Source organism: Sinocyclocheilus rhinocerous, unplaced genomic scaffold (genome assembly GCF_001515625.1).
Source record: "Sinocyclocheilus rhinocerous isolate Xijiao unplaced genomic scaffold, SAMN03320098_v1.1 scaffold6603, whole genome shotgun sequence".
NCBI lineage: Eukaryota > Metazoa > Chordata > Actinopteri > Cypriniformes > Cyprinidae > Sinocyclocheilus > Sinocyclocheilus rhinocerous.
Genome location: NW_015667432.1, coordinates 43183 through 58825, shown reverse-complemented (window position 1 = coordinate 58825; position 15643 = coordinate 43183). Strand labels below are relative to the sequence as shown.

At 37.5% G+C, this 15643-nt stretch overlaps 1 protein-coding gene across 1 annotated transcript in view; it reads right to left on the bottom strand.

The window, feature by feature from the left end:
* The window catches only part of arhgef16 (Rho guanine nucleotide exchange factor (GEF) 16), a 20833-nt gene extending 5301 nt beyond the window's left edge, over positions 1-15532 (bottom strand). The window contains exons 1-12 of the mRNA XM_016545829.1: positions 15321-15532; positions 12984-13577; positions 11757-11808; positions 11046-11206; positions 10717-10773; positions 7236-7396; positions 4829-4981; positions 4586-4715; positions 2798-2872; positions 2389-2481; positions 1050-1204; positions 575-721 (exon numbers count right to left, since the gene is read on the bottom strand). Coding sequence (XP_016401315.1) covers positions 575-721; positions 1050-1204; positions 2389-2481; positions 2798-2872; positions 4586-4715; positions 4829-4981; positions 7236-7396; positions 10717-10773; positions 11046-11206; positions 11757-11808; positions 12984-13484 — 1685 coding nt within the window. The 5' untranslated portion in view covers positions 13485-13577; positions 15321-15532. The remainder of the gene's footprint in view (positions 1-574; positions 722-1049; positions 1205-2388; positions 2482-2797; positions 2873-4585; positions 4716-4828; positions 4982-7235; positions 7397-10716; positions 10774-11045; positions 11207-11756; positions 11809-12983; positions 13578-15320) is intronic.
* Between the last annotated feature and the right edge of the window lie 111 nt (positions 15533-15643).

Here is a 15643-nt window from a genome sequence, read left to right as displayed (position 1 = left end):
TTCAGATGTATTTCCAAGAAAAAAACATCGTCTTATATTCGGGACAATACGGTAATCGAATTTCTAATTGCGATTACAATTATGGATGCCACAATTACGTAATCGTTCAAAGCGGCAATTAATCGTTCAAAGTCCACTTATGTTATTCTGCACGCTTAAGATATGTTTTTTTCTTTCTACATGTTATCTTAAGGGTTTTTCCATTTTTAGTTTTAGTATAACATTATAATACCATTCATATATTTAAACCAATCCGATGTATATTTGACATTTGAGGCTTAATACTATAGAAAAGCACTAAAGGTTTTTCAGTTAGTGTGTTTTCAGCTTGTTTATTTTCATATAAAAATACGGCATGCAGTTGCATCAAACAATGGTATAAACATCATTCAATGTAAATTGTGATAATCGTAATTAATAATCGCAATTACAATTTCAAGGGAATAATCGACAATTAGGATTTTTGTCGTAATCGTGCAGCCCTTAACTGATACTAAACAAAAACACATACACAAAGCTTGTTTAAAAGAACAGCTCCGCCTGCTAACAAACGGGTATTTCATGGCTATCTTACTTGCTTTCTGCCACGAGTATCTGTTCACTTCGGCCGTCGCTGTTGGGATTCATCAGCAGCTTCAGATTGAGTTTGGAGTCTGCCAGTTCCTCCTCCACCTCCACCTTGTCCACAGTGGCGTAGTCCAACACGACATAACTCTCCTCGCTAGATAAACAGAGTGTTATTGACACTATTAATATCACAGCTCAGACATCAGTTATGCTATATACTCATGAAATTAAGCCAATGAAGTTTGCTCCCCACTGACTGGATACTGTACACTTGATGCAAATGTTCTGTATACCCAGAATGCTCGGATGACCTACTGCATTTGTCAAATCACTGTGTACTGTATCCTACAATGCAATAGGCTTGACTGTTGAACCGCAAGTACTATCAGCCATAATTTGTACTGTAATAAGTTAAATGGTAACACTTTACAATAAGGTCAGCTGTTGTGTGGTCCGAGACCGCGCAGCATCACAGGTCTGACCTCTTTTTCTTGGTGACGATGAGCACATCATTGAAGAGGAACAGATAGCAGCTCTTATAGCTGAAAGCCTTCCTGAAAATGCTGAGATCGTCAGTGTACACCGCCAGCTCACCGCTCTTCTTCAGCCAGCGGGATGACGACACTAATGGGAAGGGCTAAAAACATACATAAACAAGTATTTAAATACAAACACAAAACGTTGAGAAATAATCCTTTCTAGCTTAATACACATCCCTGGTCTGTGCGTTTTTCCTTTGCAATCGTCCATTAAAATATCTTGCTCTTATGTTTCACTCTTACCTGAACTCTTGACATCAGGCAACCACAACCAATGCAAGATAACGCAAATGCCAAATTAAAATGGAAAGTTTTTCAAATATCGTAGATGATTATGGTTAATAAATCGGGGGAAAAAAAAAAAGATTTAAATACGATTTATCGATTTATCTTGCAACCCTATAAATTTCCATAATTGACTCTGTTGTTTTTCTGTCTATCACGGAGAAGCTGCTTTTGACACAATCTGTACTGTATAAAGCGCCATAGAAATAAAGGTAAATTGACTTGACTCCAAAAAGCTGGAATGTAAATATACACTTTTTATGATCCAATTCATTCCAGATGAATAAACTAATTTCTGTCATGACAACTCTCGGAGGGATTGGCATGGTAATGTACATGACAATGTTAATGTATTTGGTCTTGGCGGAATAGATCTGCTACGCTGCTGCTGCGACAGAGCAAGTACTGACAATTGCTACTGCCAATACATCCACAACATGCTGCTGTGAGCATGTAAGAAATACTGCTGCTGCACATATAACATACTGTATATGAAATAACCCCCATATATAGCATACATGAAATTACCCCATAGCCACATATAACATACTGCATATGAATAACCCCCATATAGCATACATGAATCACCCCGTAGCAGATCTATACAGGTGGAGCTGGGGAAGGTGGAGGGTTTCTGAAGTGCGCTGCAACTGCTACAGCAAACAAAAGCCAGGTATTTGAATGTTGAGCAGCGAGCTCATTGGCTACCGATTCAGGAGAGAACCAATCAGCTGTGCCACGTGACAATGATGTCGCCAGGTCAGATTGAGCTAGACCTATCGGACTGCGCCATCTAGAGTTTCATGCCAGATATTTACTCACTAATTTAATAACTAATTTATCCATAGTAAATTCATTAAATCTTGAAATATTTATTTTCTTATGGATAAAATACCTCAAATCTAGGCCTCATCTGGGTCAGATATTGCAAACGGCGTTCTTTACATGCCTCTCAAATTCAAAGTAACGTTTATCAGCGACCTTTATCAACACGTACCTTGATTTTGCCGAACTCCATCTGTTTCTGGATGGTGTACATCTGCTCCGTACGCTCCATCCTCCGCGCTCCATCATTACAGTGCTTCACCAGCTGACCGGAGTAAAGGGAGAAAAGATTTAGAACAGCTGTGAAAAACTGCGTTTGTGCTACTAAAACATTTCTGAATAATAATATAATATACAGTATGTAAGTTGCAATCACACTTGTGTGTACTGTGGCTTCTACAGAAGCGTATATCATTCCTTAACCTCTGAGGTTTTGTTGAACTGAAATAGTGGTGCACCACAAAACACTTTGTTACTGATCTTGCAGAAACCAACCTACTCATCAAGTAACCATCAAGACAACCAGATCAACTAGTTTTGAAAAGGTGTCGTTTTATGATGTATAGTGAGTAGCAGCGTACCTTACTGATAGCTTTAAAAGCCCAACAGGCAGCAAAGTATTCAGCGGTCTCTTTAGGGGTCTTCTGACAGATGGTCTGTGTCCATGTGGAAAGACAAGATATAAAACACAATTTCAGTACAAGATCTACCGGTTTAGAAGCAATCAAACACACCTGAACCAGCTAGTCAAGATCTTTAGGTTCAGTGGAAAATTACAGGCAAGTGTGTCATGCAGTCATGTGCATCACTGTAATTACCAGTTGAGCCTCAGATTCCTAACGTGCCTATTCATTTATACAGTTTAAGTTGTAATTATGAATGTTGACTGTATAGTTATTACGCAATAATGCTTGCAATGCAAAAATATTTAACCAGTTTAACAAAGGTTTTGACAAAATCATTCTCTGTGGCGAAATGTGAATGACAAAATACACAAAGCACACCTCATTTCTAAAACGTCAGCAGAAAAATGCATTCATAAAATCATGCTTACGTAAATTGTCGAATAATTTCCACAAAAAAATAGTTTATAAACCATTTCTTCAGGTACACTACCCATCTAAAGTCTCTAATGCTTTAAAGTCTGCGTTTATTTGATCAAAAATACAGTGAAATTACATTCTGAAATGTTATTACATTTTAAAATAACTATTAGTTATTAGTCATAACTTCAGTGTCACGTGATCCTTCAGAAATCATTCTAATATGCTAATTTGCCGCTCAGTTTTGGCGCTAGTTTATTATCACAAATTACTGGTGTTCAATTCTTAATAATGGTTCTTATTATTAACATTGTTGAAAACAGTTCTTGCTGCGTATTTCTGTGGAAACTGTGATATATTTTTTTTTCAGGATTCTCCGATGAATTTGAAATAGACATCTTTTGTAGCATTATATAGCATAATGTGTTGACCCTCATGTTTGATCAATTTATTCAAAGTCCCTTTAAGACAAGTCATGTCACTCGGCGGCCATCTTTGAAACGCCTCTCGGGCATGCAAGCATAGATATGTATAGATGCCCCATTCGACGGCTCCAGGCACGTAGATGCGGCCGCCATCTTGGAACAGTCAACTTGACGTCACTCACCATACTGTACTGTAGCCGTTGCGCCGTTCTGTGCAGGATTGTGGCATCTTTCGAATATTCAGTGATTACTATGGTGAATGACGTCAAGGTGACCGTTACAATATGGCGGACGGCTTACGTATAGCGGCCCATAGAAACAGTCGCTAATGAGGCATCTACCTATACATATCTGTGTTCTATATAGTCTTTGATTTATTACATTCTTGCTGAATAAAAGTATTAAATAAAAAAAATGGTTTCCTCAAAAATATTAAGCAGCACAACGGTTTTCAACATTGTTAATAATAAGAACAATTATTAATAATTGGCCATCAATAATAATTAAAATCAGCATATTAGAATGAGGATCACGTGACACTGAAGACGACTGGACTAATTATGCTGAAAATTCAGCTTTGATCACAGCAATAAATTACATCTTAAAACAAAATAGAAAACAGTTATTTTAAATTGTCATAATATTTCACAGTATTGCTGTTTCCACTATTATGATCAAATAAATAAATGCAGCCTCAATGAGCATAAAATATTTCTTTCAAATAAATAAATTTTTTTCCAAACTTCTGGTAGTGTTTACTAGTTATAATTTTCATTCCAATTTCCAAACTCCCAAAAGAACTTAAAGGCAGCATTAGAGCAGAGGCGGACCTGAACTCCAGGTTGGATGACTTAGATGCCCAATTTAAACCTGTGCTTAACAGGAGGATTGTGTCTCTTACATCCAAAAGAAGTGGCAGGCGAGTGATTCTCTGCATGGGTAAGATGAGGAAGGAGATCATGGGCAAACCTCCACACGCTTCACTGCCTTCAATCAGCTTCAGAGTTTCTCGAAACGCATTGTTACTTGACCTAAAACACAAAAACGAACCACAAGTCACATTAAACTCCTATTAACCAATCAAAACGGCTTTGTTAGCATCCGTTCATTATTTTAGATGGTACTGTGTGTACCGGGTGCTTACAGGAGTTTCTGGAGCGTTCTCTGCTGGAAGGTCTCATTGGAGCAGTACACAATGTACGGCTTGAAATGTTGAGTCGCATATTTATTCACTGTATCACTGATGTCCTTGATCACAGGGTGTTTTTGGTGACGCGTATCCAGATCCTCAAAAAACCTAAGAAACATTAGAGAGCACATGTGGTCATTTATGCCATTCTTTGTTGCAAACCATGTCTAAATAATTCCACATTTAAGAATAAAAACGTTATATGATCAATGCAGTGGAAATGTATTTGATTATTTCTTTTAGGCAGCTGACAAAAGGAAATACTAGGATGTAAACAGCGCCATCTGACTTGAACAGACCACCAGGGGGCGCAAAACCATCAAGCAACTCACTGCTGCTCACACTTTATTTAACAGTTTGGGGAAACTCTACAGCATTTTAAAATAAAATTATGCATCATATCACAAATTTTCGGGACTGTCACCCACCGTTACTGTGATTTTTGGTGACTTGGAGATTTCAATGAAATTTTGACCTCTAGAAAATGTCTCTGGTTTCCATTTCAGAAATCTGTTCACCTTAGTTTGAGAAGAATGGACCGCTGGTCAACTTTAACATCACATTTTCACAAATGACTTGCCTTTTTTAAGTATGGCAAATACACAAATACAAAGATTCACTTTAACCCCAGCCGTATGCAAGACTTTCTCCATAAGCTCCAATCAAACAGAAGGTTTCGAGTCTGTTATTTCCCAGCCCTAACGGCAACTCCCAGACTGGAAGGCCTCACTCCCACACTCCAGCTCATTTAGTGTGCTTGTTTCATAAACAAGACCAAACCGCATGACACAACATGTTCTGAAAGCTTTAGCATACATTAGAGCCACTATACTTCAGCCTATTTTAGAGCCACACCGCTTAGTGTCTCCAGAAGAACCACGCATTCACAGTTTCTGAGAAACAGGTATAAAGTGTCATTGTAAATGTGTGAAAGCCCCTGTTTTGAGAAACATGAATCCAGGCAGAGGCAAGCTGCTCAACCAGTTTAACCAGCGGGTCTGAACATGTCCAGCAGTCATCTGCTGAAAGCTCATGTGTGATCTTGCATCCAGCTTTTTTTAAATCTGGCTCAGAAAGGAGCTGAACCCGTAATTCCACTATGAATGATACACTATATAACACAGTAGTTTTGTATCTACAGCTGTCATGCATGATATAGACTAGCACCCATCAAGCACCAAATGACTTCAAGTACTGAGTAAATATTGGCCAGTTGCAGTTTTGCCAAGTCCTGCAGATCTGGGCTTCTTTTATTCTGTTGCCACAGGCTGTTTTTTTAGTCGCCGGAATGAGATTTTGGAGCGATTTTGATAGCCAGTTTTGATTGGGGTAGTTTTGTTATGCAGACCTGGCAACCCTGGCCAGTTGCCTGATAACTTTGTTAGTACCTTTGTGTACCACAACATGATACACGGTTTAACTTGCAACTTGTCTGACAGTCACAGATGAAAGTGACGTGCGCAAATCAAATAAATTTAATCACTATAATTGAAATCTCTTGATTTGCATAAAAACTTTAACTACTTTCTAATATCATTAGTTTATCTACAAGGCTTTGCGTTTAAGGGGCGGTCAGACTACTATTTGCATTCCATTCACATGTATGCACGTGCCGGAAACCAGAAACACAAACTTAATTCGCATTTCACTGCCTTCCAGAGTTCAAGCTTGGTGAATTCTGACCTGTGACATGTGATTAATTGCAGTGTGAGCTCTTAGCGGAATTAAAAGAACACACATTTTAAAGTTGCAGGTTTGTATCATTGCAGAAAGTGGAGTAGACTGTATCAAGGACCGTTGCGGTGCTCAAAGTCTTGTGTGACCACCTCTTAAGACAACATACTTGAAAAAATAACATTAATAATGATTTGATACATTCTGCATATGCACAGAAAGCATGCGCAACGCCGACCTCATACATCATCTGCCCGGAGCTGCTTCCGTGTACAACTGTTGCCGCAAGCTACATTAAAGTGATTATTACGCTTTGAATATGGATATTTTTCTTACAAAAGCGCATCGATTCGCTTGGGTGAACTAACCCTTTAATGAAATATTTAGGCAAATTAGACTTTTTTCATCTATCAATAAGTTACACTCTGCTTGCCATATTTTACAATGTTTACATCCATTTCCCAGAATTTCAACAGAAATGTGCATAACTAATCCTTTTCATTCATTAACTTTACATAGTGTGTGTGTGTGCGGCCTCCCCACTTCTGAAAACCCACTAAAATATATTTTCTAGATTTCATTTTTTAATGGATGGCATATCATGATCCTTATTAGAATTAATAACAAAAGAGGATCTTTGTACTGTTTGAGCCATATTAAAATGTAGAGCATAAGTGAATGTTTGTACCGTTTGCTGACGTCCTGGATGACGGATATGTTGGAGAACAGATGATGGTGTTCTGTTGTTGTCATGGTCTTTTTCAAATCTGCACTGTCCTTAAAATGAGACACCAGGATGCTTAAACTGTGCAGGTAGGAATATTCGGACGTGATGATTTCAAAGATGGCCTGCAAAGCAAAAAAAAAAAAAAAACAGATACAATGTGACTTGTGGAGTATCAAACAGGTAAAAAAAACTGAATTATGTTTCTTTTCCAAAAATGTTTTTTTTTTTTTTTTTCAAATGCATAGTGCCATGTAGAAGTGATCTGAACTTGTTACAGAGAAACCCTCGTATTGCTTGAGCCCAACTGATGGATTGACATCATGAACTAATCATGAAATAATGCAATCAAAACACTAACCTGAAAAAAAAAAACTTTAATGTGACATCTAGAACTATGTAACAACCAAATAACTCTTAAAAGACCAAGATGAAGAAAACATTGCCTTACTAGTCAATGGTAGTCCAAGAGTTAAGAATGTGATAGTTATTTTAGAGGTGCTTGCTTAGGCAAGCATTACCATTTCTCAAACATAAAGTTAGTTATTTAAACAATTAATATTTGGCACGCATCCGGTTCCACCCCATTTGTGCTTAAATGCACCTCAGGTCATGTGGCTTAAGGAGAAGTGTGCCATTACTTTTCTAAGTGTCAGACTTGTAATCTTCACCCAGTGGACAATGAAAGCACACAGACTTACAGGACGACTCGAACCATATGTTAAGACCACAATATCACATACAGTATATCTACAACAACTATCAGAGATCTGGCGCACTTCTCTTTTTCTCTCCTGAAAAGACCTTTTGCTTCAGTAAATCATTTGTTGTAAGACATGGAAGTTACTGACACAAACAAGCTTTAGGAACGAATGTCCTTTCCATGAAAATCCACAATGCAGCCTCATTTAAAGCAGCAGGTGGACCAAATGATCAGCTAAGAGTCAGACGTGTGGGTGTGTCTGGGTGTGAGTGTGCACAAAGTGAACTTTAGTATTTACACAGCCGTTTGAGTGCGCTCATATCAACACTACAGCCTTCTGACAATGACTAAATGAAAGGACTTCATTTGCTCGTGCCAGGCTGACATACTGGGCGTGAAAACATGTGGGTACACTGATAACGTCTTGTTGCATTAGATCAGCTTTTCTCAACTCAAGCATGATTCCTGAAGACCCCCAAAAGTGTATCTTTTTACTGCACAATTCAGGTTTGAACACACATGAACCGGCGATTAGCTCATTAGAAGAGCGCTCCAGGAACTGAGTGTGTCAAATCATTGCCTTACTAGTCAATGGTAGTCCAAGAGTTAAGAATGTGATAGTTATTTTAGAGGTGCTTGCTTAGGCAAGCATTACCATTTCTCAAACATAAAGTTAGTTATTTAAACAATTAATATTTGGCACGCATCCGGTTCCACCCCATTTGTGCTTAAATGCACCTCAGGTCATGTGGCTTAAGGAGAAGTGTGCCATTACTTTTCTAAGTGTCAGACTTGTAATCTTCACCCAGTGGACAATGAAAGCACACAGACTTACAGGACGACTCGAACCATATGTTAAGACCACAGTATCACATACAGTATATCTACAACAACTATCAGAGATCTGGCGCACTTCTCTTTTTCTCTCCTGAAAAGACCTTTTGCTTCAGTAAATCATTTGTTGTAAGACATGGAAGTTACTGACACAAACAAGCTTTAGGAACGAATGTCCTTTCCAGGAAAATCCACAATGCAGCCTCATTTAAAGCAGCAGGTGGACCAAATGATCAGCTAAGAGTCAGACGTGTGGGTGTGTCTGGGTGTGAGTGTGCACAAAGTGAACTTTAGTATTTACACAGCCGTTTGAGTGTGCTCATATCAACACTACAGCCTTCTGACAATGACTAAATGAAAGGACTTCATTTGCTCGTGCCAGTCTGACATACTGGGCGTGAAAACATGTGGGTACACTGATAACGTCTTGTTGCATTAGATCAGCTTTCTCAACTCAAGCATGATTCCTGAAGACCCCCAAAAGTGTATCTTTTTACTGCACAATTCAGGTTTGAACACACATGAACCGGCGATTAGCTCATTAGAAGAGCGCTCCAGGAACTGAGTGTGTCAAATAAAGCAAACATCCAAAATGTGCTATCTTGGGTCTCCTCCAGGAATATGATTAAGAAACACTGCACTGAACAGCAACACATCAAAGCTAGTGTCACGTGCAAATTGAGAACTATGAGCTATGTGACAAGAACTAATTTCACACTAGCAGAGTAACCACAGGTGCAGCTCGTCACATTAACTATCAACACGTGATACTAATGTTTGACAGGCAAAGTATCAAAATTCCTTCATATATCAATATATTTTAGCATTTGAAAATTAACTAATCAATTGAGAGAGAGAGAGAGAGAGAAATATTGTGAAATATTATAATATTTTTTTACAATAACTTTTCTATTTGAATATATTTAAAAATATCATTTGTTCCTTTCACGGCAAAGCTGAATTTTCAGCATCATTACTCCAGTCTTCAGTGTCACATGATCCTTCAGAAATCATTCTAATATGCTGCTAATAACCATTATTAATAAGTGAGCCCCAAATCAACATATTTAAATTATTTCAGCTTTACCATCACATGAATAAACTACATTTTTAAATATTAAACAGAATATTAAATATTAAAATATAAAAGTTGTTTTAAAATTATAATTATATTTCGCAATATTACTGTTTTTTGATAAATAAATCTTAAAAAGACCTGAATTATTCCAAACGTTTGACCAGTAGTGTATGTTATGTACATACGTGTGTGTGTGTGTGTGTGTGTGTGAGTGTGTGTGAGAGAGAGAGTGTGTGTGTGTGAGTGTGTGAGAGTGTGTGTGTGTGTGTGTGTGTGTGTGAGAGTGTTAGAGAGGGGCTTCCTCTTCTATGTGTGTGACACTGTGAGTGTATGTGTGTATGTTATGTACATACGTGTGTGTGTGTGTGTGTGTGTGTGTGAGAGAGTGTGTGAGTGTGTGTGAGAGAGAGTGTGTGAGTGTGTTTTTGTGACATATGAAGACACAAATTTGTATAATGGCATGGGTATGACATAGGTATTACAAGGAGAAGGTGACTTTTGATGAGGACATTACCCCATGTCTCCATTTTTCAAAATGCTAATAAATCATACAGAGTGAGTTTTTTTGAGAAAGTAAAAATGCAGAAAGTTTCCTGTAAGAGGTAGGGTTAGGTGTAGGGCAATGGCACATACAGTTTGTACAGTATAAAAAACATTACTCCTATGGAATGTCCCCACAATTCACAAAAACAAACATGTGTGAGTGTGTGTGTGTAAATGTGAGTGTGTGTGTGTGAGAGAGTGTGTGTGTGTGTGTGTGTGTGTGTAAATGTGAGTGTGTGTGTGTGTAAATGTGAGTGTGTAACAAGTGAACATGCTAATAGACTCACTTCTTGTCTTTTGCGTTCTTCAGGGGAGATGAGATCTAAAATGCCCAAATCCTTAACCTACGTTTGAAATAAGACAATAAATGTAGATATTAGGAATCAACAACACTCTTTTATAAATATAAATATTTTTTTAAAATGTATTTTTTTATTTTTTTTTACATTTAAATCAATAATTTAATGTAATAAATGCACTGCATTCATTTATGTCCTAAGTGGAATCAATTCATAAAATTGGTTAAGTCTCTAAATGTCGATGGGAGTATTTCACAGCTCTCAGAGGTTTCAACCACAGCTTGATCTCAAGCGAGTGGCCCTTCAGCAGGGATCACCTTTGGCAGTTGACTCCATGTCATGTACGCTGCTCTGTAGTTCTTCACCACGATGCTCTGATCCTCCTCCGGCGGCTCGGTCGGTGAGAACTCATCGTCCTCTGTGCTCAGGCTGCTGGCGTTCAGGCCTCTCTCCTTGATCTCCTGATAAAACCGCGGCTCTGTAAGAAGACGACAAACAACTTTCAACCAGCTGTAGTTTATATAATATCAGTTTTGGACCTTAAAGGCTCTACAACGATCTTTGAGGGGAAAAACATTCCATCTTACTGTACCCAAAAATCTAATTAGATTCAAACTGACATTTACAATAAGGTTCCATTTGTTAATTACATTAGTTATCATGAACCGCAACAGCGAAAAATACTTCTAAAGCATTTATATGTTAAACTTTTATTAATACATTACTCAAATCAAAAGTTGCAGTTAAAATACAATTTAATGGACCTGAGTTAACATGAACTAACAATGTATTTTTTAATGTTTATTTAATTTAAAATACTTATTTAATATTTAATGGATCAACTTACATTAACTAACGGGACTTAGAAGTGTTACTATTGCATGTATAGTTTTCTGAGGATATACAGTTCATCAAGTCACTTGGATAGTTCATAACGCTATCAGCTTGGATGGATGGATGAATACTATATGGTATACTATATTATGCATTTAAACTAAAAATTTTAGGAACAGTGTTGAATATCAAACCATCTTTAAATGAGCCAGTTTCCTTCCTGTTCCTGGTCCTCCCCAATGTTCTCTGTGAGGAAACACAGCATAAATACATCTGACAATGTGATATTAGAATGGACTTTATCTCTGCAGGCTGAAAAAAGCTTCTTTGATAGGTGACAACTTGAGAAAAACAGATGTCATCCCACATAAACATCCCATGAGGTTGCAAACAATTCTTCTGATAGTTTGAATATGGTTGAGAGTATTTGAATAGTTTTGCATTTACTGAAAGAACAGTATGGAGCTGACAGGAACGCTGAGGGAGAGATGTTGGGAATAGGGTCGGGACACGATGCAGGCCTGAACTGAACCAGTCTCACACCAACAGCTCAAACGTCTCATATTTGCTACACACTCCAGCATTCATTTATGAGTATGTCATGAATCAAAGTCCCACTTGAAATACTAAAGAAATTACAATGCAAAATAATCAATCAAATATTTAGTCAATTCGTCTATGAACATATTATTGATGGCCTGATATATAAAAACATGCTTTAAAACGATAACAAATCACAGCATATTTTACATTGCAACAATGTTGTATACAACAAAGTTTGATTTTTAACAAAATCTTGATAATTCAACAAACTACATTAATTTAAAATGCTGCTGTCAAACTATTAATCGCGATTAATCGCATCCAAAATAAAAGCTTTTGTTTACATAATATATGTATGTGTACTGTGTTTATTTATTATGTATTTATAAATACACACACATACAGTAAACATTTAGAAAATATTTACAGAATAGAAAAGGGTCCTGTCCAAACTGTTGCTATAAAATTAGAAGCACACATTTCCCTAGAATATCATTATATGCGTTAACATTAAACATTGTACTCATGGAAATTACTAAAGTAGTCAAACCTGATAATTAGAAGGGGGTGTCCCAATACTTGTGGCAATATAGTGTATGATTAAATGAATCGTTGCCAAATCTTACAACATGCCAGAAACATATTATTCACTGCAATCATGATCCAATCCTAAAATCTTAAGTATTATATCTAGATTATAAAATGCTTATAATAAGATCTAGATATAAATGCTTTCAAAATAAAAAAAACACTCCCACAATATATTTCACAATGTCTTATAAAATCAAAATCCTGATTGTGGATTCAACAAACTATGTTCATTCGAAAGCATCCAGGTGTGTTTAATAACAAAATAAACCCGAAAGCAAGACACTTGCCTTGCGTCCTGATTTCTGTGCTTGCTTTTGGTTGCCCGCCTTCTCTTCGCTGAGGGGTGCCAGCGCTTCTGTTTGGAGTTCACTCGGCAAAGCGTCAAGATTCAGACTAGTGACGGCAGCACGATACGATTTATTCCTGCGATTTCTCCTCAGCAAAAACCCATCGCCCGAATCACTGTCATAGTCCTCCCAGGAGAGGTCTGTGGGCTGCAGGCTGACGGGAAGGGTCACCACGGTGGTGTGGTGGCGGTTTCTTGGGCGGCTGCTCACAGCCAGGTTCTTGGGGATGAGCTGGCGAGCGCCCTGCCTGCGAGCAGCTTCGCTCTGGGTGCTGAGCACTACAGTTCTCCGCTCATCCTCTGGGGAATCCACTCTGGACAGGTCGATGCTCGAGGACGAACGTCCAGACGGCTGCTCCAGCTGAAGCACCGAGCTGAAGCGGCTCTCCGGAAGAAGGAGAGACTGGTCACCCGTGGAGCCATGGGGGTTTCTGTGGGACATGGCGCCTTCACCGGGATTCCTGATCGGCTGCTGGAAAGCGTTTGTCACTAGAAGAACATCAGGTTGGGGTCACCAGCACACCACAGCACTAACCTGTTACAACAGAGATGGGTGGAGTGACAGACTACTCAGTTGCAATTCTGACTGAATGTCATTTGAAATCATAAGGATGGAAGTCTTTTCATTGTAAACAGATCTCAACAGAAGTCAAAGGCAGGTTAAGTGCACTGGAGGCGAACAAAGCATTGAAGAAACTATTCACCACCTCTTTCGACTCATCAACAAAGTGCTCAATGAAGCCTAAGGAAAAGTTATTATGTTCTAGACTTCGCTAGTATAATGAAATTATCACCTAAAGATAACGAAACATGTCCGGCTCACATTTCACTCCAAAATCAAAAGAATCCAATATTGCATAAAGACAAAAAAAAAAGAACCATAAGTTGTTGCTGCTGTTTTTGTATTGAGTGTTAAAAATAAAATACTTTTGGGTTTTGTAATTCCATTATTCCCAACAGGGATTGTTATTAGATTCTCATTACTGTAATTCTTTATTGTATTGCACTTGCAGTAAAACAGATTTAAAAAAAAAAAATTCAAATCTGTATGTTCTGTATGTTGCAAGATGTAAAAATACAAAAAAAAAAATAGGAGTGCATACCATTTTTTTCTTTTGAAACTCAAATCAGAATAAATTATAAACTCCATCATAAATACTACTATAATCAACTGAAAACTATATATTAAGTCACATTTATTTAGATAACCCTTTATATAACACAGATTGTTTCAAAGCAGCTTTACATTAATAAACAGGAAAATAACACTTAATGCTATAAAATTTGTAAATTATGAAACAAACTCAACTTTAGCTGTTAAGCAGAAGATAATCGTGTCATTACTCAGCTCAATTTAGTTCAATATTGTTTCAAATCAGTTCTATATTTGTCAGTGTTGCAAATTTAATCAATTACGAATAAGCTACAAGCAACTCTACAGGAGGCAACCGTTTATTAATTGTCTTTTAAAAAGTTTAAAAATAATTATTAATGCATAAATAATATAAGAATATATATATATATATATATATATTTTTTTTTTTTTTTGCATGCAGCTCCATCTGTTTTAATACTAATTGTATACATGTTTTCAGCATTGCCTCATCAGGATACTGCCACAGCCGCTAATAATACTGCCTGTTATTATTCCGGGAACCCAATCTCACACTTGTCTGGAATGTCCCTTGATCACAGAAACAGGTGCACACATTCACGAATCACGTTTAGTTTCGTATAATACTCACATAATTATTCCAAACACACAAACAAATATGCCAGTCGGGCAAGAGTTACTTCACTCTAAAAAACAACCTTTATTTCTAAGAGTGAATACTCACATAATTATTCCAAACACACAAACAAATATGCCAGTTGGGCAAGAGTTACTTCACTCTAAAAAACAGCCTTTATTTCTAAGAGTGCAGTCAGATGTGACAATACAACACTGTAGATTTCCGCACATTACAGGAGTCAAAACATATAGCCTATATTTACAGTTTATTATAAATCCATGCTATAATATTTAAAATAATAATAATAATAGAAGTCTAAGAGGATAATCCACTAGTCTGAACTGTAACCGTTTTATTTTCTTGAGCAGTTTTCTTGACAGAACTGTTGGATAAAACTTGCAGGAACATTTTAACCTATAACTGATGCTAGTTATCTGGATAAACAACTCACTGTAACTGCATTTCACGCCCAGATTAACTAGATATCAAAACAAGAGCACTCTTAGTCAGTTTAAAGGTCATACATTAATACAGGATTGACTTACCCGGCTAATATCACACGCACAGTGATTTGAAAACGAGCAGATGTCAGATTTCCCTGCACGGATCCTGAACATGCTATATTTTTAGCAGAACTTCACCGAATTCCTGCAGCTACACCTGTGCATCGCGCGCAGCACGTCACTCAGGTGAGCCGAGCCACACCCACCGGAGCTCGCGCGTTCACTTCCTCGAAATCTCACCCAATCTCGCAAACGTTTGTATTTCTTTGCATACTAATGAGATGACGTTCATTTGTGCACTTATGGTCACACAGAAGAAGTGGAGGAGTTTAATTCGGTTTTTTTTTCTTTCTTTTTAATCTACT